General features: G+C 39.6%; 1 protein-coding gene and 1 pseudogene across 1 annotated transcript in view; one reads left to right on the forward strand and one right to left on the reverse strand.

Moving 5' to 3' along the window:
- Positions 1 to 26612, forward strand: part of ABCB1 (ATP binding cassette subfamily B member 1) — a 106288-nt gene that overhangs the window by 66453 nt on the left and 13223 nt on the right. Inside the window, exons 18-24 of the mRNA XM_017536510.2 lie at positions 143 to 250; positions 2240 to 2317; positions 5373 to 5456; positions 11328 to 11531; positions 21669 to 21769; positions 23363 to 23503; positions 26432 to 26588. Coding sequence (XP_017391999.1) covers positions 143 to 250; positions 2240 to 2317; positions 5373 to 5456; positions 11328 to 11531; positions 21669 to 21769; positions 23363 to 23503; positions 26432 to 26588 — 873 coding nt within the window. The remainder of the gene's footprint in view (positions 1 to 142; positions 251 to 2239; positions 2318 to 5372; positions 5457 to 11327; positions 11532 to 21668; positions 21770 to 23362; positions 23504 to 26431; positions 26589 to 26612) is intronic.
- Positions 20142 to 21154, reverse strand: LOC108309915 (annotated as a pseudogene).

The raw sequence follows: 26612 nt of genomic DNA on the forward strand, positions 1-26612 counted from the left end.
TGGCAATGGGAAAGCCAACAACGATTTCCAGTGTACTAAGGCTCTCCTGACCTCTGAATATTGGGCTAGATGGGAAATAGGTCACGTCCAGGTTGGGTTCTTCACTGATTGAACTAAAAACCTTTTAAATGTTTTCTCACAGGTTTTTACAAGAAATGAGGATCCTGAAACAAAACGACAAAATAGTAACATATTTTCACTACTGTTTCTAATTCTTGGAATTATTTCTTTTATTACATTTTTCCTTCAGGTAAATGTCTCCACTTTCACTTTATTTGTTTTGAGAAATGCATCATTATTCAACTGGGGGAATTTATAAACATCAGTGTAATTTGCCTTTTAGTAGAACTTCTCTGTTAACATGGTTACTAACAGCCAACTTTTTCTGACATAGTGAAAAAAAGATGTTTGCCTCCTCTGGCTCCCTTGCTTACCTTCTCCTGTCTACCCTCACTCAATGAAACCAGTGGGAACAGAGTGTTTGGCCTAATATGATGATTAGACGTGAAAGGTGGTGGGGACTTAAAAATGGGGTGTGGGGGAACCCTGGATACAAGTTTGGACATAAGTATTGCCAGTAAATGTAAATACTCAAATGCCCTCCTGTGTTCTAAAAGCAATAACAAACAAACAACACCCCATACTGGCTTAAAAAGAGTTTGAAGGGTTTATCATTCAACTTTTGTTAAAGGAGAAAGAATCATTTTAATGGTGGAAGAATGTCAATCCTTCAACAAAAATGTAGGAACCATTCGTAAAGAGTCAGATTTGTACAGCTTACAAATCATTTGGCTGAAATGAAATGGCAGGGAAAATTTAAAAGTTTAGTATGAGGGCTCGGTGACTCATGCCAGTAATCCCAGCACTTTGGGAGGCGAGGCAAGTGGGTTACCTGAGGTCAGGAGTTTGAGACCAGAATGGCCAACATGGCGAAACTCTGTCTCCACTAAAAACACAAAAATTAGCAGGGTGTTGTGATGCGTACTGATGAAACCCTGTAGTCTCAGCTACTCATGAGGCTGAGGCAGGAAATGTCTCAGAAACCCAGGATGCCAGGAGGTGGAGGTTGCGGTGAGCTGTGATCATGCCACTGCTCTCTAGCCTGGGCAAGAGTGAGTCCCTGTCTCAAAATAGATAAACAAATAAATAAATAAAGTTTAGTATGGCAAGACCATAATGGTTTTGGTTCAAGTGCTCCTTGTACCTGTTCCTGATTTTGTGTCCTTGGGCAAATAAGTAACCTGCCGAAGCTTCTGTTTTCTTAGTTGTAAACTAGGGATACTGGTATCTCCTCTTGATTAAAAGGATCGTGTGACCAAGTGCCCAGGCCTGAGTGAGGCAGTAGTAGGTAATCACTTATTAATTGAATGATTAGCCACCTGTAATTCTTAAAGATAAAACTCTGAATTGATCTCTTTATTTAACATGTAAGCATGTATTAGATTTTTTAAAAATAGAGTATTGTTCTGGACATTATAGGAGTTGCAAAAGATAAGCAGACTGAATTCTTTGTTTAGTAAGTACTTATAGTCTCACTGGGGAATTTGACCTTACTAGAATAAATGTGACACTCTAGCTACTTACAGGATTGCCATACCAGCTATTAATACCACAGGTGTTTGGAGAGGGTAAAGACTGCTCACTGTAAATTTGATTAAGAAACTTGGAGTGAGGTAGGCTTTGAGCTGGTCCCTTAAATGTTGACAGTTTGAACTGGTGAAGGAAAAGAAGTTAGACCACTACCTTTATAACATCACAGCTCTAGGTGCTTGGGGAGACTGGAACCTAGCTTGCCTGGAAAACAAGCGAGAATGAAGTGTGTGAATTATAGGACCTTAGAAGTCTAGAGATAGCAAAATGCCTAAAGATGTTAGACCGCCCAACTCCTCATCTTAGTAACATGGGGAGGGAGCCCAGTGGGTAATTAAAAGCTCAGGCTCTGGGTTCCCATTCTGGTTAGGAGTCTGATGGACTCAGATTCAGATTCCAACTCTGCCGTCTTATAACTGTGGCTTCTGGATCTTATCAGCCTCACTAAACCCCAGTTTTTCTGTAAAGTGGGCTTTTTTGTCTATACCACCAGTACAGCCTTGTGCCATGGCACAAAGTTGCAGAAACATAGCAAGCCCTTGAAATCAGGCTTTCTGACTGTCTAATCTGCTTTAGCAAATATATCAATTCTCCCTCCTTTTGTGTAATTGGCGACTGGGTCTCTGACAAGGCATATTTCTATCCACAGGGCTTCACATTTGGCAAAGCTGGAGAGATCCTCACAAAGCGGCTCCGATACATGGTTTTCCGATCCATGCTCAGACAGGTATGTCTACCGAGGGTTGTGCACTGGGATGTGTAGAACTCCCCATGTGTGCCCCGTGGACTCAGTGGGAGCTCTGTCATGTTACCCACGCCTAGCTTCTATATTGGTTGTCCCTCAGTCTTATGTCAGAGATGTGGCTGAACCACCCACTAGGTGCAGGCTAGGCTCTATGGTTTGACTGGTCTGGGTGGGCACAAGGAACTAGACCAGTTTGAGAAAGAGCCTCTAGAGTAGATTCACATCTAGCCTGTGTCTCAGCAATGGTGGGCAGTGCAAAAATATTTTCTTAAATATTTTTGGGAAAAATAATAGATACTTCTTTAATATAAAGAATCAGAAGGCATCTTTGATACCCCTCATCCCTTTCCTGTCTTTCCTCTTTCTCCTGGGAAATCCAGGGCATGAGTATTTCTTTCCACCAATAGGTGCCCTCTGTACTCTCTCTTTCCACAAACCAAAACTCATCCCTGTGGCCCATTCCTCACTGCCCATTTTCTTTTCTGAGGCTAGACCGAAATACTAGTTCAAGCTGCAGTGTTACTGGTTGATAATGGGTTTGATGGAATGCTTCTCACATTTTGCACCTTCAAAACCCTAACCATGGACACATGTGAATGTTTTCCTTGGGAAATGAGGAAGGAATTATAGGAATGTAACTCAGAGCAGCCTGGTTCAAAGGGGAAAGTTCCTTTAACAATCATGAAAATTTTGTATGTGGCCTAAAAACTTTCCATTTTAAAAATCACTAATCACTTGCCATTGAGTAAAATGATGCTTTAGAAGTCTGCCCCAGATGTGCCTGGGGTACTTGAACCCTGGCTAAGAGGCATCAGTTTGGTATGTTAGGCTTTCTAGAGACATTCACATTTTTCCAACCGTGTATGGCTCCTTAGTCCTTCCCTATTCCTCCTGTTATCTCTTAAAAAGAAAATATATTTGTGGGAATTGCTAGCTAGTGACTTCCAGAGCCAGGACCGAATCTGAGTGAGAGCGCGGTTTCATGGGAAACCGTGTCCCTGGACTCTCAGGTCAAACTGTACTTATAATTCTGATTCTATTTAGGTCAACGCTGACCTTGCTCCAGGGCCAAATCTCCCATTACCCAGCAAGTCCCCAGGCCAACTGCTATGTCCATTATGCTTTGGCAGCTGAGCTGATGGTTTGTGGAATGCCCTCTCTATAAATTGTTAAGTAGGACAAGCATTTATTAAGTGCCTTCTGCTTATAAAGTCTAGTACTTAGTATTGTAGGGCATTCAAACCTGAGTGGTCCCTATATTCAAGGAAATTACAGTCCTGTGCAGAGATACTTTTAAGCACCTAAGAATATTGAAAAGCAACTTGATACATACTATAATAAATTATAGCACTATTTTTTTCTTAAATAGTTTTGGGAAAAATAATAGATACTTCTTTAATATAAAGAACCAGTTTAGATAACTTCTTAGGGACCACAGTTATTTGTAAAACATGTAAATTCATAGTTAAAATTCATAATCATATTAGTATCTGTGTATTTAAAAATATAAATATTTTTTAAAAGAAAACCTTATTTTATGTTGAATGTTACATGTTAATATGGATTGCTTTTGTTGATTTGTTTTTGACTCAAATCATTTATACTGCCCTGAGCTACATTTATCTGTTTGTTCAGCCTCTCTATTGGGTATCTAATAAGAGTTTCACTGTTTAACATTTCCAAACTTGAGCTTTTGACTGTTTTCCTCCCCACCAGCCTTATTCCTTACCCATTCTTGCCTCATGTTAGTAAGTGATAGCACCATTCTACCACTTGTTTGAGCTAAAAACCTTGAGGCCATCCTTGACTCTTCTCTTTCTGTTAATATTGCAAAAGCTTCCTAACTGGTCTCCCTGCCTCCCTTATCCCAATCCAGTAGGTTCACCTTAAAACAGCCAGAGTCATTTTGCTAAAATAGAAATCAAATCATATCCCACTGCCCAAACCTGCTGAAGGCTGCGCCTAGCTCACAGTCTGGAATCTTGACAGTTGCCTACAAGGCCATACGCTATGTGGCTCCCACTGTCTCTCAGAACTCATCTCCTACAACCACCGTTTTCTAGCACACCATCTACTCCATACACAGTGGCCCATTGCCCAAGAGTAGGGGAGGGGAGAATCAGAGGACCCAACTGAGAATACAAATCTGTCCAGAGGAAGGTGCAGCTTTTGCAAATTCACACAAAGGTTCTTTTTAGGCTACTGTCAGCCTTTAAGGTTTTCTTGCTGGTATATGAACAGATTAGATATGCCTTTGCCTCAGGGCCTTTGCATGTGTTATTTCTTCCTTCCCTGAGGTATTCTCATCCTTTTCTTCATTCAGGCCTCTGTTCAGATGTCCCCTTAAACAGGCCTTCTTTTTCCCCTTCCCAGTCTCTAAAATAGCACCTCCCCTCACTTTTCTATCTTTTATTTTTGAGACGGAGTCTTTGTCTATCACCAGGCTGGAGTGCAATAGCGTGATCTCAGCTCACTGCAACCTCTGCCTTCTGAGCTCAAGCAATTCTCCTGCCTCAACTTCCCGAGTAGCTGAGACAACAGGCGTGTACCACCACTCCCAGCTAATTTTTGTATTTTTAATAGAGACGAGGTTTCACCATGTTGGCCAGCTTGATCTTGATATCCTGACCTCATGATCTGCCTGCCTCGACCTCCCAAAGTGCTGGGATAATAGGTGTGAGCCACTGTACCCAGCCCTGTCTTTCTTACCCTGATCGATTTTTCTTTTATTTGTGCCTTCTATCTCTAGAATCTAAGCTTCATGAAAGCAGCTACTTTGTCTTTTTTTTTCATACAGGTCCGACACTTAGAAATCATGTGTAGAACAAAGTAGGCACTCAGGCAGTTTTTTGACAAATGAAATGGTCTATTTATGTGTTTTTATATTAAGTTTCTTTCTCGTGTATTGAATGTCACATCCTGAGTACTAAATGGAGGGAACATAAGTATAAACAAAACTGACCCTGTTCCTGCCCTATTGAGCTGAGAGTCTCATAAACAGAGCTTTAAGATAATAAAACCATGTTCTGTGCCACAGGATGTGAGCTGGTTTGATGACCCTAAAAACACCACTGGAGCATTGACTACCAGGCTTGCCAATGATGCTGCTCAAGTTAAAGGGGTATGTGCCTCCTTTCTACTGGTGTTTGTCTTAATTGACCATTTTGGACCCCAGCATGAAACTAATTTTCTTTGTTACAGGTGTTATTTATCATCATTAAGAAAATGTTCAGTAAATACCTAACCTACAAACATATCACATGCTTTTTATAACAAAATGTTAACTATTTAAACATTATATACTGTAGAGCTTGTAGATCATTTATACACCTTCTTTTGCTATTGCTATTATTCATGCTATTAACAAGGCACTTGTAGAATAGCTATTTAGAAAGAGAATATAAAGTGCTAGTTAACATAAAATTGTAATTGCGACTGAAGAAATGATATATTTAATTGCCATAAGAAAGTTTAAGCTCACTGTGGTTACAGAAGGGAAGGAAGACAATTCTCTAAAATATTGTTTGAAAGAAATGAAAAGCACATTAAAAATTAAAGGAAGGATAGAATAACTTTATCTTTAATAACTTTAAACTTTAATAATTTTAATAACTTAAAGTTTTCTACTGTATGAATCTCTTGATATAACTAGAAACTATTGAACTAGCAGGTTTTTATTTCTGGCTGAAGTGACAATTTCTTCAACAACTGTTTATGGCAAAAATCCACAAAATGATGTAGAATTTGAAAACCTTCATGTGATGTCTGCTGTGTCTTTTCCCCTCTTGAACTTTATCCATCTTTATCTTTAAATCTTTCTGTAAGATAGTACTATGCTAACATCTCTTCTGTCTAATATATGGGGCTTCTGAAAGAATAAATTAAGCTATAAATGAGGAAACACATAGAGTTCTAACATTGAAATATAAATCTTAGGAGTCCCTCTTTTTTCTGTTGTTTGGATTAGCTTCAGAAGGAATGGTACCAGTCCCTCTTTGTAATTGTTGTTTCAATACAAACTTCTTTGCTTAAAGCAAACAAAACAGTAAAAATCAAGGCTTAGATCAAGTTGTATAGAACATAATTACCGGTACACCCCTGTAATCCCAGCTGCTTGGGAGGCTAAAGCACGAGAATTCCTTGAACTCAGGAGGTAGAGGTTGCAGAGCTGAGATCACACCACTGCACTCCAGCTTCAGTGACAGAGCAAGACTCTGTCTCTCTCTCACACACACACTCGCACGTGTGCGCACATGAAAAAAAAAGTGAAGAAGACAGAGTGAGTGGAATAGAGTGAGTGAAAGGAAGAGTCATAAGTGCTAAGATCAGCATTATATCCAGAATTAGATGGGAAACCACTGCAGGGTTTTAGACACAAAAGTGATGATCTGAAATTTTTAAAGGATCACTATAGAAACTATGTGAAATAGGCCAAAGGGGGCAAGCATAGAAGGCATCTATTGCAGTAATCCAGGAGAAAGATGATAATGTTTTAGACTCGTATTGTTACACAAAATGCTGTAAGATATAATTAATTCTTGATATACTTTAGAAGTACAGCCAACAGAATATGTTGGTTGGATTAGGTGATGGATATGAGAGAAAGGGAATTTAAAGATGACTCCAAAATTTTTTACCTGCACAATGGAAAAAAATGGAGGTTTTTTTTGTTTTGTTTTGTTTTTTTTTAAAGAGACATGGTCTCTCTTTGTAGATCAGGCTGGACTGCAGTGGTGTGATTATAGCTCACTATAACCTAGAACTCCTGGGCTCAAGCAATCCTCCCTTCTCAGCCTTCCTGGTAGCTAGGACCACAGGCATGCAACATCATGTCCAGCTAATTTTTAAATTTTTTGTAGAGAGAGGGTCTCCCTCTGCTACCCATCCTGGTCTTGAACTCCTGGGCTGAAACGATCCGCCTGCCTCTATCTCCCAAAGTGTTGAGATTACAGGCGTGAGCCACCATACCCAGTTGGAGTTGATCTTTATGAAATTAGAAAGCCTGCTAGAGAAGCAGTCTTGGGGGAGAAGGGAGAGTCGTGTGTGGGACATGTTAAGTTTGTGATGTCTGTATTAGACATCCATGTGTAGATGTCAAGAAGGCTGAACTTAGCTAACTTTAGTAAACCTTTTATATAACAGGTTTAGTAAACCTGTTTAGTAAAAACCTTAAAAAAGGTTTACTAAATAGGTTTATTATACTTCTCCATTCATTTTGGTCCTCAGAGCTCTATAGACTCCTACTCTGTAGGAGGAATATATGTGGGACAGTGAGCATTTGTCTTTGGAATAAAGGAACAGTAACCAGTGCAATGTGACATTGCACAATATGACACAGACCCTGTGATATGGGCTCATGTGCTTTGAGGAAAAATATCTCACATTCCATTTCATGTGGAAGACACAATCCTGGAGGGAACGCAGTCTTTTGCAGCAGAATCCGGAACAGATGTAGTCAGGGCATTCTGTATTGCAATTTTTCTTCCTTCCTCTTAAATTCCTCTGATGTTATGACCTGCCTTAGGCCACAGTGAGTTCCTATATTTTTAAAATTGGTGGTCACTTTTTTCCCTTCACAGTGCTGTTTGTGAGACCCTTTGCCATATTCACTGTCTCTAATTGCCTCCTGGGGTCAACCTTCTGCTTTTCACTTGTTTCCTCAGAGATACTTCAAACTGGCACTTCCATGGCCCTGCCGGGTTGGCTACACTCACCTTGTGTGAGCCATTAAGTTTTCCAGAACTTAAAACAGTGGCTAAAAAGGAAAGCCCAGGGAATAGGAAATGAGCAGGTTGGCAAATATTGTCAACCTAGGAAAGCCCAATGTAGCTGTTGTCACAGACTGGCTGAGAGAGGACTTTGGATATACTTTACACTACTAGCTGACCTATTTTTGGCTGACAGATTTTGGTTCCTCCCCTCAACCCTACTCTTTACAATGAAAATTTCCTGGCTACTAATCTGTACTCTTCCATTCATCTTAGTCCTCATATTTCTATAGACTCCTATACTGTAGGAATAGATGTAGGACAGTGAGTGTTAATCTTTAGGAAAAAGGAACAGTAACCAGTGCAATGTCTGAAGTGCTAAATCAAATGAAGCCAAGGAGCTAAATCTCCTTGAAGCTTAAGGTCTTAGATCTTTTAGTTACTATTTTTGGTACATTAAAGAATTTGCCGTCTTTCATCCATCTTATTTATTTCTGGGACCCTTGACTACTATCCAAAGCTGAACATTTATATGCCTGAAAGGTTATATAGCAGGGTAATTCCTCTGCCGTGAACTCAGGTGATATTCTAAGAGCTTCTCTCCTAAGCACATAAGCCAGTAGCTGTGGGATCTGACTAGCAGACCTTGACCTAGCGATGGATAAACAAATGCACTTATACATAGATATCCAGTGAAAGAGTGGACTAGGGATCTGGATCACTGACAGACCCTGATGAGGGTCCTGTAAATAGTTAGCAGCCATGGCCTTTACCAGCTGGTGCTGCGGACAAAAGCTTTGAGTCTGCATACTTGTGGATAATTAACATGGCCACTGTCCCTGGAGAGAGCAGTCTTACAAATGATTAAAGGCCAGGTTCTGAGGCCTAAAGCAAACACCATTTATGGGTAATAACATTGTTGACCCCCATGTAGAGAGCAGCCATGTGCCCGTGGATGTTCAAAGGTCAGTCTTAGGACCACATGAGTAAACAAGCTCTTTAAATAAACTCCCCTACATTCCTTTGTACTTACTCCTGCGTAATTGTTTCTGGGTAAGAACTGCTGCCTTCAGCTCATTCCTCCTTGAGGCTTTTGCAAAAGCCTTCTGGCCTTCCAAGAAGGTTCGTATCCTTTTCTCTGTAATTTTTAGTCTTATAATTTCTCCCACCACCCTGACTGAACCCCTCCAGGTAACTGCAGTGGGAAATGGGCTCTGAGTAGGACTTGTAGATACTGAGAACAGGAGCAGCCTATATCATCCCTGTGCCACAGACGTTCTCTAACTTATATCCTTTGACCTTCAAATTAAAGATGTGAAATGCAGAGAGCTGGCTTTGAAAACCACTCCAGTCTGATTTATGCCAAATTTGGCAAAACATCCCTTTAATATAAGCTCAATGATTACATCAACTAAAAATACAGGTATTCTGTTGTTTATGATATCTCTTTCAGTGCTGGTGCAGCTCCATGGTATGGCGTTTAATGTATTTAAAGACTACTGATAGTTATAGCACTCTTTTCCTAAGTACTAGTCTGGTGTTTATATCAGGCAGGTGTTAAATGATTTTGGAGGGATTAATATAGGGAATTATAAAGGATTCTATTGTTACCAGATAGAGGTCCTGAATCAGACCCCTAAAGAGGGTTCTTGGATCTTAAGCAAGAAAGAATCCAAGGCGAATCCACAGAGTAAAGTGAAAGGAAGTTCACGTGTATACCTATGTAACAAACATGCATGATATGCATATGTACCCCAGAACTTAAAGTATAATAAATTAATAAAAAATTTAGAAAAAAAGAAAGTGAAGGAATAAAGAATGGCTACTCCATAGGCAGAGCAGCAGCATGGGACACTCAGCTGTTTATACGTATTGTTACTTCTTGATTACATGTTAAACAAGGGGTGGATTATTCATGAGTTTCCAAGGAAAGGCGTAGGCCCTTTACAGAACTGAGGATTCTTCCCCTTTTTAGGCCATAGAGAGTAACCTCCTGACATTGCCATGGCATTTGTAAACTGTCATGGCATTGGTGTGAGTGTCTTTGAGCATGTTAATGCATGATAATTAGCGTAAAATGAGCAGTGAGAACAACCAGCGGTCACTTTCATCACCATCTTGGTTTTGGTAGGATTCGGCTGACTTCTTTACCACAATTATCAGCAAGATCTTTGTGACCTGTATCTTATGCTGACCTCCTATCACATCCTGTGACTAAGAACGCCTAACCTCCTGGGAATGTAGCCCAGTAGATCTCAGCCTTATTTTATCCAGCTTATTCAAAATGGAGTTGCTCTGGTTTGAATGCCTCTGACACTATCACAGAATTCAGAGCAGAGAGAAGCTTTGGTTATTAGTCAATGTACCAGCTTATATTAGAAGTTGGGAGAATCCAAAGTCACAGAGATGACATTGACCATCTCCATCCTAGACTGTACTCCGTTATAGTCTTTACCTGACACCAGCCTCATTTGGGCAGAAGAAACTTTAGAGATGGAAAAGAACATGGGCCATTTCCAGAAAAAAGCAGATGTGGGTTGGCTTGAGGGCACAGAATATTTCCGGGATAGAGGACATATGGTGGACTGAATTATAGAGCGATGGACTAAACTGACTTTGTAGCTTGACTTTTGGTTTCAGAGTTGGAAATCTGGTTTAGAGTTGGATATTATACAGTGGTGGATTAAACTCACTCTGTAGTTTGACTTCTGGTTTTAGATCTGGAAATTAGTGCACACTAGTGAAAGTCATGCTTCAGACTCCCTCTGGAATTCAAGCAGAAGATTACGATGCCTGCTTACTACCTTAAATTTCAAAATTTGCAGCTCTGTATTTTTTCCAAATTAAACATACTATTTCAAACAGACCTAGATATATTTGAATATTATTGACAAATATTAATCTTAAATTATAAGTAATTATATACCTAATATTGGAAATATTATCTATCTATCATTCCCAGCTTGTCAGACTCCTTTATCTCACTGATTTGTAGAGGTTGCTTTAGTAGTGTTGCTGTGATTAACGAAGATTTTCTTGGTATTTAAAGATGAGAAGAGATGGGAATATGTAATTGAACTGTAAATTCTACTTTCAGCATTCTGAAATCATGGAAATTATTACTGTAGAAACTCAATAAACTTATCGGTAAACCTTTAGTTTTATTTCAGAACTGAGAAAATAATGAATATCGTCTCATGAAGGTGTGTTTTTAGAAAATAGAAGCACAAATTGTGAAGATAATAGTTTTTAAAGTTTCTCAATTTGTTTTGTTTGCTTTGCAGGCTATAGGCTCCAGGCTTGCTGTAATTACCCAGAATATAGCAAATCTTGGGACAGGAATAATTATATCCTTCATCTATGGCTGGCAACTAACACTGTTTCTCTTGGCAATTGTACCCATCATTGCAATAGCAGGAGTGGTTGAAATGAAGATGTTGTCTGGACATGCCCTGAAAGATAAGAAAGAACTAGAAGGTGCTGGGAAGGTGAGTCAAACCGAATATGATTGATTACTCAAATAGAGTAAAATATTCTGATCAGTATTGTTTTGTTACTCCCTGCTGCCTACTATGCTCTAAGAATGTGTTTATAACCATTCCTCAAAGCAATTTTTATGCTTATTCAGTAAATTAGAAACTTATACTAAGTAGGAAAGCCAGTTCTTGGACTCAAAGGCTGATAATTAACTTTAACATATTTTTTTCAGTTTCAGACTATTGTCTTCACATTGTTCTTCTTTCCTCCTCACTTTTCTCCTTCCCTTAGTTACTTTCTTCTTTCTTTTCTCTAACTTTCCCTCTCTCTCCCTCTCTTTCCTTCCTTCCCTCCCTCTTTCCTTCCTCCCTCCCTCTCTCCCTCCCTTCCTCCCTCCCTCCCTCCCTCCCTTCCTCCCTCCCTCTCTCCCTCCCTTTCTCCCTCCTTCTCTCCCTCCCTTTCTCCCTCCCTCTCTCCCTCCCTTTCTCCCTCCCTCTCTTCCTTCCTTCCTTCCTTCCTTCTTCCCTCCCTCTCTTTCCCTCCCTTCCTCCCTCCTTCCCTCCCTCCTTCCTTTCTTCTTTACTATTTTCTTTTCTTTCAATCTTAAATCCATTCTTTTATTGAGGAAAGTAAGCCCATTTTATTTGTACATGTGATGGGGGAGATTAAATATGGAAAAACCCTAGGGATATTTATTATATCTGGTTTAAATTACTACTCTTTCTTTTTGATCATGCTCCTCCCTTCATTCCTATTTCTGTTATCTTTACTCTTTTTTACTTCTTTTTTTTCGTGCATGATTATCTTTTTTTTTCTTCTTCTTCATTATTTAACAAACGGTTTTGTGTCATTTACTGTATTTCCTGGCAAATGTCTTACTCCTTTTAGCAACTATATGAGATAGATTCTATTATCTCATCTTTCAGGTGGGGCTGAGGCACAGGCAGCTAATGCCTCTAGACTTTAGAGCTGATAGGTCTTGGAGCCAGGATTCAAACTCAGACAGTTGTGCTCCAAAGTTGTGCCTCTTTCTGTTATAAAATGAAGAGTTCCTCTGATGGCAGAATGCAGTCTGATATCACATCATCTGTATCATAGTGGAAATGAGAGGTTGGAGTAGGGCTGACTGCCAGAACTAACATTCAGGACAGGAATGTATGTGTGGTGAACCTTCTGAGGTTCCCAGGAGTTATGGCAGGGTCTCAGCACAGGTCAGAGTGGCTCTGGTTGTCAGTAGGCCCAGGTACCTCACCAAGTGAATGATGAAGAAGGCCCCAGATGTTAGTCATTGCCACTAAAACTTTGTCCTTTACCTCTCTGCTATCTCTTCAGATTCTTTATTCCGTTTGGGGCGGGGGGGGGTCCTTCTGGAAAATCCTTTGGCCCAACTTTATTGCCTCCCCAACCAATGTCTGTAGGGGACAGACCTCATGCAAGACATCCTATCAGGCTCCCAGAGGCCCATTTCTGGAGGTAGAGCAGCATGGTGCTGACCCACAGGGGTCTGTTGTGGTCTGGCTCAAGTAACATTGGCCCCTGCCAGGGAATACATTCTATGCCAGTGACTTCCTTGAATTCCACTCAATGCCATTCTTCCATTCTATGCCAATGACTGTACTCTGGGGGTCTCCCCCATAGTGTTGACTCTTCCCCTGAAACGATGGAAAAATCTAGCATAAAACGTAAAAAAAGAGAAAGCATTCTAGTAAATAGTGTCATTATGTAATGAGGTATTTGAAATGTCCCAGAAGGGAGTCTTAGATTGCTTTTAGGAAGAAGATGATCCAACTTGATCTAAACTAATTCATGCAATGAACTACACGTTAGTGCCTTTGAAAATGCATAAGATTTAAGACTCTTGGAGTCCTGTCAGAGGGGCCAAAGGAAGGGGAGCAGATGGAAATGATATGTGTGGATATGGCAGATTTTCTGAGAAAAGGTCAGGGATGTGCTACATGTTCTAATGCAGGGGTGGCTCATGAGAGGGACAGAAGTAGGTAGGGAAAGTAGTGGAGCTGCACCAACCAGTCCACATAATATTGAAAATCAGCTTCCACCTGATCACAATTCTCAAGCTACTGTTTAGTGCTTCTTATATAACAAGTATCATACTTAGAGCTTAGAGCTCTTAATACATGATATCATTTAATGGTCTCAATAACCCTGTTGAATTATCCCTGTTGGACAGATAATGAAACCCGAGATTCGGAGAGATCAAGTAACTTGCCCAGTGTCACACAGCAACGACCTCCTAACCAACCTCCCTGCTTCTAACTCCTTCCATTCTTGTCCAACTATATTCTACATTCTTATGTAAGTCATTCTGATCTCTCATAAATAAAAATCTGATAATGCCAACCCCTACTTAAAATTCCCAAATGGCTTCTGATCATACTTGGAACAAAATCTAATCTTTTATCATGGCTTATCAAACACTGCATGATTTAAACCCTGAAATCCTTTACGGCCTTATCCGGCGTCACAGTCTCTTATGTCTGTGTGCTCTGGCCCAATGGGCATTCTTGCAATTCCTGGAACACTCTAAGCTGATTGCCTTTGATCTTCTCTTGGCTGACTTTATCTTATTCATATCTTAAAATTATTACCTCTTTAGAGAGGCTCTTCCTGACACCTGAATTAATTCATGATACTTCTTAGCCCTTTATGTTTCTTTCTTATTTCTTTGTTTATTGGTTAATGGTGTATCATTTGTTTGATTAATAGTGTATGTGACATTAGAGCCCCCTCTTATTCTGACTATGTGATGTCAAAATCTGCTTATAACCTCTACCCTGCCATTGATCTGTGCCCTGTAGTTTTTCAGCACATTATTGTGGACTAGTGAGCATTTCTATAAAATACAGGTGACCCTTGAACAGCATGGGTTTGAACTGAGTGGGTCCACTTATATGTAGGTTTTTTTCAATAAACGGATTGGATAATTTTTTGAAGATTTGCAACAATTTGAAGAAACTCACAAGCCATGCAGCCTAGAAATACCCCCCCCCAAAATAAGAAAAAGTTTAGTATGTTATAAATGCAAAAAATATATGTAGACACTAGTGTTATCATTTACTACCATAAGATATACACAAATCTATTATTAAAAAGTTAAAAGTGATCAAATCTTACGCATACAAACACAGACCATACATGGCACCATTCACGGTCAAGACACATGCCAACAAATGTAAAGATACAGTGTGATATGTTTTGGCTCTGTGTCCTCATTCAGATCTCACCTTGAATTGTAATTATCCCCATGTGTCATGGAAGGGACCCAGTGGGAGGTAACTGAATCATGGGGATGGGTTTTTCCCATACTGTTCTCATGATAGTGAATATGTCTTGTGAGAGCTGATGGTTTTATAAAGGAGAGTTCCCCTGCACATGCTCTCTTGTCTGCTACCATGTAAGACGTGCCCCTGCTCTTCCTTCATCTTCCACCATGATTGTGAGGCCTCCCAGCGATGTGGAACTATGAGTTCATTAAACCTCTTTCCTTTATAAATTACCCAGTCTCGGGTATGTCTTTATTAGCAGCATGAGAACAGACTAATACATAGTATTAAATCACGAAATAAAACCATAGTATGTACTGTACTATGCCAGTAATTTTGTAGCCACCTCCTGTTGCTATTGCAGTGAGATCAAGTGTTGTATCTACTTAAAGTGCAGTGACATTAATCATCTCAGCAGGAGCAATTGATCTCTCCAGAAAATTGCATATTGCAGTAAAAAGTGATCTCTCATGGTTATTGCATATTTTAAAAATCATGTTTAGTGCAACACCATGAACATTAAATAACATCAAGGAACCCATATGAAGTGCCACTAGTGAGTGATGCTGCAAGTGCTCCCAACAAGCAGAGAAAAGTCATGACATTACAGGAAAAAGTTGAACTGTTTGATATGTACCATAGATGTGAGGTCTGCAGCTGCAGTTAGTTGCCTGCCATTTCAAGTTAAATGAATCTAGCATAAGAACCATTGTTTAAAAAAATTGTAAAAGCCATCACTGCAGCTACAACAGCAGGTGCAAAAACCTTGCACTTTTTGTACAGTACCCTTATCTCATGTTGACGATGCAGCTTTTACATGGGTACCGGATTGCTGTAAGAAAGGCATACCTTTAGACTCTAATATGATTAGAGGAAAAGCAAAGTCAACTCAAATTAAAAGTAAGATGAAGGATCTAGAACTGGATAATTTAATGCCAGCAAAGGATGGTTTGATAATTTTAGAAGAGATTTGGCTTTAAGAAATGTCGAGATAGCGGGAGAAGCAGCTTCTGCCAATGAAGAGGCAGCAGAAATGTTCCTAGATGCGGTTTTAAAAAAATTATTGAGAGGAAGGGATATCTGCCTGAACAGTGCCCTATTTTAGAAAAAAAAATACCACAAAGGACATTTATTAATAAGGAAGAGAAGCAAGTCCAAGGATTTATGTCAGAAAGTGATAGGCTAACTCTACTGTTTTGTATAAATGCATTTGGGTTTATGATGAGTCCATATCTGTAGATTTACCCTTATTTGTAAAGCTCCTCATCCCTGATCTTTGAAGGGAAAAGAGGAAAAGATAAACCTCAGCTGCCAGTCTTTTGGCTGTACAACAAGAAGGTGTGGGACAATGAGAATACTTTTTCTGGATTGATTACATTGATGCTTTGTCCTTTAAGTCAGGATGTACCTAGACAGTAAGGGACTGCCTTTTAAAGTCCTTTTGATATTAGACAATGCTCCTGGCCACCCAGAACTCATGAATTTAACATTAATACATTTAACATCAAAGGTATTGAAGTGGCCTGCTTGTCTCCCAACCATGTCTCTAATTCAGGCTTTAGATGAGGGGGGTTATAAGAACTGTTTTTTTTTTTAAATAAATTTTTTTGTAGACATGAGGTCTCACTATGTTACCCAGGCTGGTCTCAAACTTCTGAGCTCAAGCAATCCTCCCGCCTTGGCCTCCCAAAGTACTCAGATTACAGGTGTGAGTCACTGTGCCTGACCACTCATAAGGATTTTTAAGGCCATCACAAAGCACATAGTACTCTATGGAAAGGATTGTCAATGCTATGGTAGAAAACCACCATAGAGAAGAACATCATGCAAGTCTGTAATCCTAAAACAAGAAATTTCTGCTGAAGAAAACTGTGTCCAGATGTACATGATTTCACAGGATTTATGACAGAGCCAATCAAGAAAATCACAAAAGAGATAGGAGATATGAAAAAAAGGTGATGAGTGAAGTGTTTCAAGGCATATATTTTGGAGAAATTCAAGAGCGAATAAACATCACACCAGAGGAATTAACAGAAGATGACTTGATAAAGATGAGTGTTTCCAAACCAGTACGAAACAATGAGGAAGAAGATACAGGAAAAGCACTGCCAGAAATGAAACTGACTTTACTTAATCTGGCAAAAGGGTTTCAATTATTCGGACTACTTTAAACTTCTTTTATGATATGGACCCTTCTGTGATATAGGACTGAAACTGAAGCAAACAGTGGAGGAAGGATTGGTACCATATTGAAACGTTTTTAGAGAAGTGAAAAAGCAAAACAATCAAGAGACCGCAATGCATGTCAGTTACATCAGGTGTGCCTGCCTCTCCTGCCTCCCCTTCTACCACCTCCACCTCCTTAGCTCTGCCATCCCGAGACAGCAAAACAACCCCTCTTCTTCCTTCTTTTCCTTAGCCTATTCAGTATAAAGACAGTGATGATTAAAGACCTTTACAATGATCCACTTCCACTTAATGAATAGTAAATATATTTTCTCTTCTTCGTGATTTTCTTAATGACATTTTCTTTCCTCTAGCTTACTTTATTGTAAGAATACAAATATATATTACATGTAACGTATAAAATACATGTTAATCGACTGTTTAGGCTGTTGGTAAGACTTCTGGTTGACAGTAGGCTGTTAGTAGCTAAGTTTTTGGGGAGTCAAAAGTTATAGGTGGATTTTCAACTCCAAGAGGGGTCAGTCTCCCTAACCCCATGTTGTTCAAGGGTCCATTGCAGATGCTCTTTTCCTTTTCAGAAATAAAAGTGATAGACAAGTTTATTTGAGGGTAGGAAGAGTAATGTGAAGAGTCTTTTTTTTTTCTTTCTACAAACATACATTTTTTATTTCTTTAAAACTATTTAGTACATGACAGTTTCCAAGGGAAACTCAATGCTATTTGTTCTTGAATTAGAAGTTCTCTCTCCTCATGGTAATTACTGAGTCTCTGTTTAGAACTCTTGGAATAAACGAAGCTGTGAGCATGAGGGGTGCTAATTAAGCCTTTTCCTAATTGCTTCAATGTGCGTCAAGATGAAGACAGTCCTGAAGTTATTATACTGTTTTACTCACCATGCAAGCTGTGTGACTCCAACTCCCATTTTTATTGGGCTGTATACACACTAAAAAGCAATGATATTTACAAACCAATCCCAAACAAGACACTCCTGCCTTAGAAAATGGTACACAGAAAATATTTCTTAAAACCATTACACTGAAATATACAGTAAAATTTGTTTTTCAGTAGACATTGTTATAGTCTGTTGAATTTTCTTATTAATCTGGAAAACCTATCTGTTTGAATTCTGATATTTAGTAATATTTATAATATGTCTGACAAAAGGATTGTCTTTGGGAATTTGAAGGTGAATTTTTTTTCTCATCTTCTGCTTTCTACACTTTTATGATTGTCTAAAATGACTATATATTATTTTTATAATGTGTAAAAGAAGTTTATAAAATGTTTTAACATATATTAAATCTGGACATTTTCCTAACTTTCTAAGTAGCTTTTGGTAAACTTAATTCAATATCCTTATCCTGTCAGTGCAAAAATAATATTTTAAACTTTATTTTTAAATAAGTTTTTGTTTCTAAGAATGTTGCTAATTTTGTTTACTTCTAATAGCTTTTGATATTAGTCTTCAAAACTGACTTAATATCTTATGAAATGCTTGCTGTTAGCTTTGAAGTTAGGTAATTTATGCAGGATTCAGTGAGGAATAGTGGAATTTCACATTTATGATTTAAAATCTGTAAAACACTCTAAATTAAATGTGTCTTTATTAGAATCTGTTCTCACCAGTGTAGAGTCCAGAGAGAAGAAGAACATCTTAAACAATGGAGAGTCATTTCTCTTTGTGACTTATGATTCTGGAAAATATTTCTCTTAGAATCATAGTATTAAAGGGGACTTTAGAGACCTTATAGTCCATCCTCCTCATTTTGCAAATGAGGAAAATGAGACAGCATGGTGGCTCAAGGTTGTGTGGTTGATATAGATTGAAATCTCATCTTGTACACTGGTGTTCTTTGCATTTTCAACATCCCTTTATTCAGACTCTAGAGGTGGTGAAGGATGTATGTTTCCTAATCAAATTGTTTCATTAGAAGTAACATTCAATTACAATATAATTAAATGATGGAAACTTTCTTTTTAAGATGGAGGATCACTCTATCGCTCAAGCTGGAGTGCAGTGGTGCCATCTTGGCTCACTGCAATTTTTGTGTCCCAGGTTCAGGTGCTTCTCTTGCTCTGTCTCCCAAGTAGCCTGGGATTAAGGGATATGCCACCACACCCAGCTAATTTTTGTATTTTTAGTAGAGATGGGGTTTCACTATGTTGGCCATGGCTGGTCTTGAACTCCTTACCTCAGGTGATCCACCTGCCTCCACCTCCCAAAGTGCTGGGATTACAGGCATGAGCCACCACATCCAGTCCAAAACTTTCTGGAAAACAAATTAATAGTATGTGCCACATTCCTTAAAAAATTTAAAAAGTTAATTCAAGCCAGTTGTGGTACCACATGCCTGTAAAAATAGCTACTGAGTAGACTGAGGTAGGAGGATTGCTTGCCCAGGTGTTTGAGGCTGCATTGAGCTATGGTTATTAAACCTGTGAATAGCCACTGTACTCCAGCCTGGGCAATGGTGCAAGACCCCATCTCTAAAACAAAAAAAGTTTTTTTTTTTTGACCTATTAATTTCTCCTTAGGAAATTTTACTGATAAACCAGTTCAACATGGACAAATGTTTAGGTACAAAGATGTTTGTCTTAGCATTATTTTTAATAAGAAAGGAATACTTAATTGCTTGTGATATTAAAGGACTCATTACACATCTCATTATTTAATGAGCATGGAAAATGCTTTTGATATTAAGGTAAAAAATGATGATATAGAGTTAAATATAGAGTTTCATCACAATCTCATTAAATATATTTATGCACTTAGGAAAAACACAATATGCAAATGTGTAAAATATACTTTTTTTTTTTAAAAAAAAGACACGTTTATTCAGTGTCATGATCAGACTATTACATTTAGCAATCAACAGCATGGGTGCAAAAAAAATCTACATTAAAACCCTTCGTTGGAATGCTTTACGCTTTCTGTGAAACAGAAACTAAAATAACCTGTTATACAATTAGTCACAAATACAGTCCCCGAGTTTTTTGCCCATACACATGAGTATCTGTCTAAATCATGTCTTCTTTGTAGCAGCTAGGCCCTGCTGCCACTGTGCTTGGCTGAGTTCACAAATCTATTGTAAACTGTGGCTTCCCTGTCACTTCTCTGGCTCTCCTCTCCTGCTAAGCTTTGTTTCTTGGCAGTAATTTAAAATCTTCTGCCACTGCCATAGCTACTGCTGCTACTGGAACTGCCATAGCCACCTTGGTTTTGTGGTTTGGCAAAGTATTGTCCTCCACTACCATAGGGGTCAGAGCTTCTGACTCCAAAATTTCCTCCCTTCGTGGGTCCGGAATTTGAAGGCTGATTGTTATAATTGCTAAAATCATTGTAGCTTCCACCACCTCCAAAACTGCTTCCATCATTACCAAATTCATTATAGCCATCCCCACTGCTACCATATTCACCACTGCCATGGCTGCCACCAAAGCCACCACGACCACTGAAGTTTTCTCCATGACCAAAGTTGTCATTCCCACCAAATCACCTCCATGACCACCACCAAAGTTTCCAGAACCACTTTGACCTCTTTGGCTGGATGAAGCATTAGCCAGCTCTTGCTTTGACAGAGCTTTCCTAACTTCACAGTTGTGGCCATTCACAGTACGGTATTTCTGAATGACAGTCTTATCCACGGAGTCACAGTTGTCAAAAGTTACAAAAGTAAAGCCTCTTTTCTTGCCATTGCCTTGCTCAGTCATGATTTCAGTCACTTCAATTTTTCCATACTGTTCAAAATAATCTCTTAGGTGATGTTCTTCAGTGTCTTCTTTAATGCCACCAACGAATATCTGTTTCACAGTTAAGTGGGCACGTGGTCTTTGAGAACCTTCTCTTGAGACAACTCTCTTTGGTTCCCCAACTCTTCCATCGACCTCGTGTCACCTTGCATTCACAGCTGCATCCACCTCCTCTGCAGTGGCATATGTGACAAACCCAAAGCCCCTGGAGCGCTTGGTGTTTGGATCTCTCATTACTACACAATCTGTGAGCCTTCTGCATTGCTCATAATGGCTCCTCAGGCTCTCATTGGTTGTTTCAAAGCTCAACCCTCCAGTGAAGAGCTTCCTCAGCAGTTTAGGCTCTTCAGGAGACTCTGACTTAGACATGATGGCAGGGGGAAGAGAGACTTTAATGACGCTTCCCCGGCGGCATCCATGGGCACAAAGGAGTAAGCCGATGAATGTATCTAAAGTATACTTTTTATTGCCTTCATTCTTTCAGTATTTTCCAGACATCCTTCAGTTGTCACAAATGGCAATGATAAAGAGCCAAATATAAACATCACATTTAAAAAATATGTGTAAAATAACTGTGAACTTAAAATGTGATCCTCATAGAAGAAGAGCACTGCAATATATGTGAAGTACTGTGAGTTCTCAGGTTAATTTTGTGAAGGCATGTAAAGCTACGTGGCTTTAAGCAGTGCCTTAATCCGTTTAAGTCTTAGCTTCTCCTTCTGCAAAAGAGAAGTTTGAATTAGTCAATCTTCCTTTCAGATCCATAACTCAATTTGATAAATTACTTAGTATCCTTTTCTACAGAGAAAATGCTTATGCATAATAATAAATATGTAATCATAAAATTTTTATTAGTCTGTTTTATAGAATTCAAATTAGTTACCACTGTTTACTTCTGTGCCTCTTGGTAATTGCTGCCCTCTGTTACAGATTGCTACTGAAGCAATAGAAAACTTCCGAACTGTTGTTTCTTTGACCCAGGAGCAGAAGTTTGAACATATGTATGCACAGAATTTGCAGGTACCATACAGGTAATAACTGCTGAAGAGTGGAAGGGGCATGTGAAGAATTTTTAATCGTCATGTTTGTTTTCAGAAGGATTACTTTAGCCCGAAGGTAGGGAGCAAGTGGAGAAAGTACTTGAAGGGAACCCATTGGGAAACAGTTGTAATTATGCAGGAGATAAATTACAACACCGTGAACTAAGGCAGGGACATCTCTGAGGTAGAACCTGGAAGAATGGGTCACTGCTCAAGCCTGTAATCCCAGCACTTTGGGAGGCCAAGGTGGGCGGATCATGAGGTCAAGAGATGGAGACCATCCTGGCCAACATGGTGAAACCCCATCTCTACTAAAAATACAAAAAATTATCTGGGCGTAGTTGCGCATGCCTATAGTCCCAGCTTCTCGGGAGGCTGAGGCAGGAGAATTGCTTGAATCCAGGAGGCAGAGGTTGCGGTGGGCCGAGGTCACGCCACTGCACTCCAGCCTGACACCTGGTGACAGAGTGAGACTCTGTCTTAAAAAAAAAAAAAAAAAAAGAATGGGTCATTGATGGGGAGGGAGGGAGACATGATGCTGAGAATAATTATCAGATGTCCAGTTAGGATATGACCCTATAATTTGCTGTAGTTGAAAATCAGTTATTTATGGAACATGAAATTTGAGGTACTTGTGGTACATGGAGAGGATGGCGGTTCCTGGGTTACCTTTCTGCTTTTAACCCTTTCTTCCTTTAACACAGTCATCCCAGTGCGGAGTCTAATAAATGGTGTGAACATAAGCAAGTCCAACCTCTCTGAGTCTATTTCTTATAATAAAAGAAGAGAGCTGGACCTTATTGATGGGTTTTTAAGCTTTTTTTTTTTTAAAAAAAAAAGATGGTAGAGCTTTTTTATCTAAAAAAATTTTTATTTGAAATCCTGATACATGGTGAAGATAAAAGCAGAGATGATCTCGTAGCAGGAGGGATTGGAAGCCCAGGCCTGCCCACTCGCTAACCTGCTTCCACCGACACCTTCATATCACTGAGCTCCATGTCATGATTCTAGAATGTCAACCCCTTTGTAAAACCTTCTCTAGCTCCCCCAGAGAATTAAGTGCTTCTCCTTTCTTCCCATAACAGATCATTCATAAGATACCTCCATTGCGTAGTGATTCGACTCAACTCTTAGGTGTCCTAAAGCAAGAACATGCCTGTTTCCTCTGTGTCCCCCAGCATGGCCCCTGCAACTTGTAGGTGTTGGGTAAACATGTGCAGAATGAATATTTACATAGAGTACTTACATGTTGTATGTCCAAAAGTGGGAAGAAGGGAGAGAACTTTCACTTATTAATCCCTAACCAGCTCTTTACAGTCATTGAATTATTTTCTCTTTACATCAACACTTTGAGGTGTAGTTAATTTTACATTAACGATAAAGATTCTGAGTTTCAGAAGTTAGGCTGTTTCCCAAATTTGCACAGCTGGTAAGTGTAAAGTGAAGACCAAACTTAGTTCTTTGGAAACTAAACCCACCTTTGTCGGTCATGCCTCTGTACCCTACTGCCAACCTGTCAAAAGTTAGATATTAAGGACTGAGAAATGAAAGCGGAATGAGTTTTCAAATGTCTTTTTTTTTCAGAAACTCTTTGAAGAAAGCACAAATCTTTGGAATCACATTTTCCTTCACCCAGGCAATGATGTATTTTTCCTATGCTGCCTGTTTCCGGTTTGGTGCCTACTTGGTGGCACATAGGCTCATGAGCTTTGAGGATGTTCTGCTGTAAGTATTACACTATTATGTATAGTTAAACTCAAAAAATAAAACTGGGACGAACATGCTTCATGTCTAGATAGGAAACTCTACTGTGAAATTTCATGAAGAGATTCTGGTGATTCAGAACGCGGCATTTTGCCTCTGAGTCTCCATGTGCCACCACTGAAGCACTTCCTTTCATTTGGAAGAACAGTAACCTCTTTCCCCACTGCTGGCTCATGTATATCTGACCTTTCCAAATCTGTGACTGGAGTGATTTTATTCAGAGAGTTAGAGAAGGCCTTGGCATTTGAGAAGAAGCCTAACCCTGAGCAAGCAGTCTGACTGGCTCCCTTAAAAGGACTTTCTTATAGAGCAGGTAAAGTACAGATGGGTTGTACTAAGTTCTGCAAGCCCTAGGAGACTACAGGATAAGTTTACTTTTCCTTGATAAGAGAAGAGTTGGAAGGTAAGCGCCTTATGAATTTAGAAATGACAAAGGAAAAGTTATATTGGGATTTTTCTGCCACATTGTTCTGAATGTAGATAATCGTACCTTGGTCAGAGGAAGATAAGCCTGAAGCTAATTATACTAGGAAAGTACCCAAATATACAGTTTGGTGGTCAAAAGTGTGTGTAATCTTTCTGAGCTTCTAGATTTGGTGATGGGTAAGGTTCTGCCTCTTGATAACGTAACATAATTAGTATCAATACAGTTTTACATTTAAACCAGAATCATATAAGCCTGGCAGTGTAATGTGTTAGTATAGTATTTCTGTCCTTTTTAGACATTGAGTTGTTCATGCATTATAGTTTGCTCAGGATTACCCCAAAAAAGACATCTAAATTTCCATTAAAGATGTATGTTGGACAAATGATATGCAGGTGCTATTGGTAATTATGACCTAGAGATCAAAACCAAGCATCACTGGCATTAGGGCTTTGATTAGATAATTATTTGATATATTGTTTTACTCCAAAAACTTGAATGGTGAAAGTTGCCGACATTGGGGCATTTCGGTTTGCAAAGTCAATATTCCAAGTTAAGGAAAAGGAAGAGCTGTCTGAAGAGCAGTGCATTAGAAAAAGGTCCCATAGGTTTAAATGATCACAAGGCCGAGATTAACCATCAGTGTATTTTATTTAGTGCTAGTTAAACAAACAAAAAATCCCCCAAAACTAATGACAACATCTGCTACATAAACATAGGCATAGAGTCCAGAGGAAAGAAAGTAATGGATTCCCTGTATTCTGGAAGGGTTCCCAAGTATTATGTAGATTCCAGGCTTGCTGCTTAAAAAAGCATATTAATAAATGTGTCTAGAGAAGGGCATGAAAGGAGTTATCAAAGAAACAAAGAAGTTTTTGCAATATTTCAAGACTTGTAGGCCTGTCTTATGTAAAAGGAGATACATTTTTTCTTCAGTTTGAAAAAGAACTTTTAAACAATAGACAGTCAAACATGCTACTTCCTAAAACAGAGGATGGAAGCCAATTTAGGGGAGGTGTCCAGGTACAAACATGGAGAGCTGGACTTGATACCTGTAAGGTCCTTCCCAACTTTAAGTTGCTATGATTCCCATGCCATAAATAAGAATGTCAGTGCATCTTGGGAGCAACATGATAACTGATTCTGTAAGGAACTTTCTTTTTGTTGCACAGTTCACAGGTTTTTAAGAATCTGATGTAATTCCAACATCATTGACTGTACCCGTTGTTGATCATCACAGTAGTGCTGTGTAACAACCAGCCATTAAACCTCAGAGACATACGTGTTTTTTCCCACAAACCTGTAGGTTAGCTGTGAAATTCTACTGATCTGGGTTAGGCATAGTAGATCTCAGCTGGACTTCCTCATGTGTCTGTAGTGGGTTGTGTGTGTTACTGGTTGGTTGGGATCCACACAGCTGTCTTTCATGTGCACCTCATCCTCCAGCAGGATACCCTGGGTTTGAGACAGTGGCAGTGTTCTGAGGAAGAGAAAGAGCACATGCATGCATGCTCACAAAGGATATAAGGCCTCCCTGAGTCATAGGCTTGGAACTGGCAAAAGTAATTTCCACCACATCCTGTTGGCCAAAGCAAGTCACAAGACCAGCCCAGATTCAAAGGGTGCTGCAAAGGTCACATTGCAAGAAGATGTGGATACAGAGAGAGGTGGAAAAAATGGGCCATTTTGCAATCAGTCTATCACACTGACATGAACTTATAAGGAAATGTATTTGTTTTATTTTTTAACATCTGTTTTTTTTTTTTTGAGACGGAGTTTCGTTCTTGTTACCCAGGCTGGAGTACAATGGCTCAATCTTGGCTCACCACAACTTCCGCCTCCTGGGTTCAAGCAATTCTCCTGCCTCAGCCTTTTGAGTATCTGGGACTACAGGCATGCATCACCATGCCCAGCTAATTTTTGTATTTTTAGTAGAGACGGGGTTTCACCATATTGAGCAGGATGGTCTCGATTTCTTGACCTCGTGATCCACCCGCCTTGGCCTCCCAAAGTGCTGGGATTAGAGGCAGCAGCCACCGTACCCGGCCATCTGTTGTATCACTATTCGAGGCAAAGCTTTCTGGTTATAGACGTGTCCATTTTCAGCCAGGCCTGGTGGCTCACATCTATAATCCCAGCACTTTGGGAGGCTGAGGCAGGAGGATTGCTTCAGCCCAGGAGTTTGAGACCAGCTTGGGCCACATAGGGAGACCCCATCTCTACAAAAAATAAAACAATTATCTGGGTGTGGTGGTGCATAGTTTTAGTCCCAGCTACTCCTGAAGCTGAAGTGGGAAGATTGCTTGAGCCCTGGAGGCCATATCTGTAGTGAGCTCAGATTGTACTACCGCACTCCAGCCTGGGCAACAGAGCAAGACCCCATCTCAAAAAAAAAAAAAAAAGAATGTCAGCTTTCTAGATGTGGTCGTAACACTGTGCACATGTTTTGTCTTTGTGCTTTCCAGAGTATTTTCAGCTATTGTCTTTGGTGCCATGGCTGTTGGGCAAGTCAGTTCATTTGCTCCTGACTATGCCAAAGCCAAAGTATCAGCAGCTCACATCATCATGATCATTGAAAAAACCCCTTTGATTGACAGCTACAGCACCGAAGGCCTAAAGCCAGTAAGTTTGATGTTTCAACTGTTT

This window comes from Cebus imitator, unplaced genomic scaffold, assembly GCF_001604975.1.
Source record: "Cebus imitator isolate Cc_AM_T3 unplaced genomic scaffold, Cebus_imitator-1.0 Scaffold98, whole genome shotgun sequence".
Taxonomy (NCBI): domain Eukaryota; kingdom Metazoa; phylum Chordata; class Mammalia; order Primates; family Cebidae; genus Cebus; species Cebus imitator.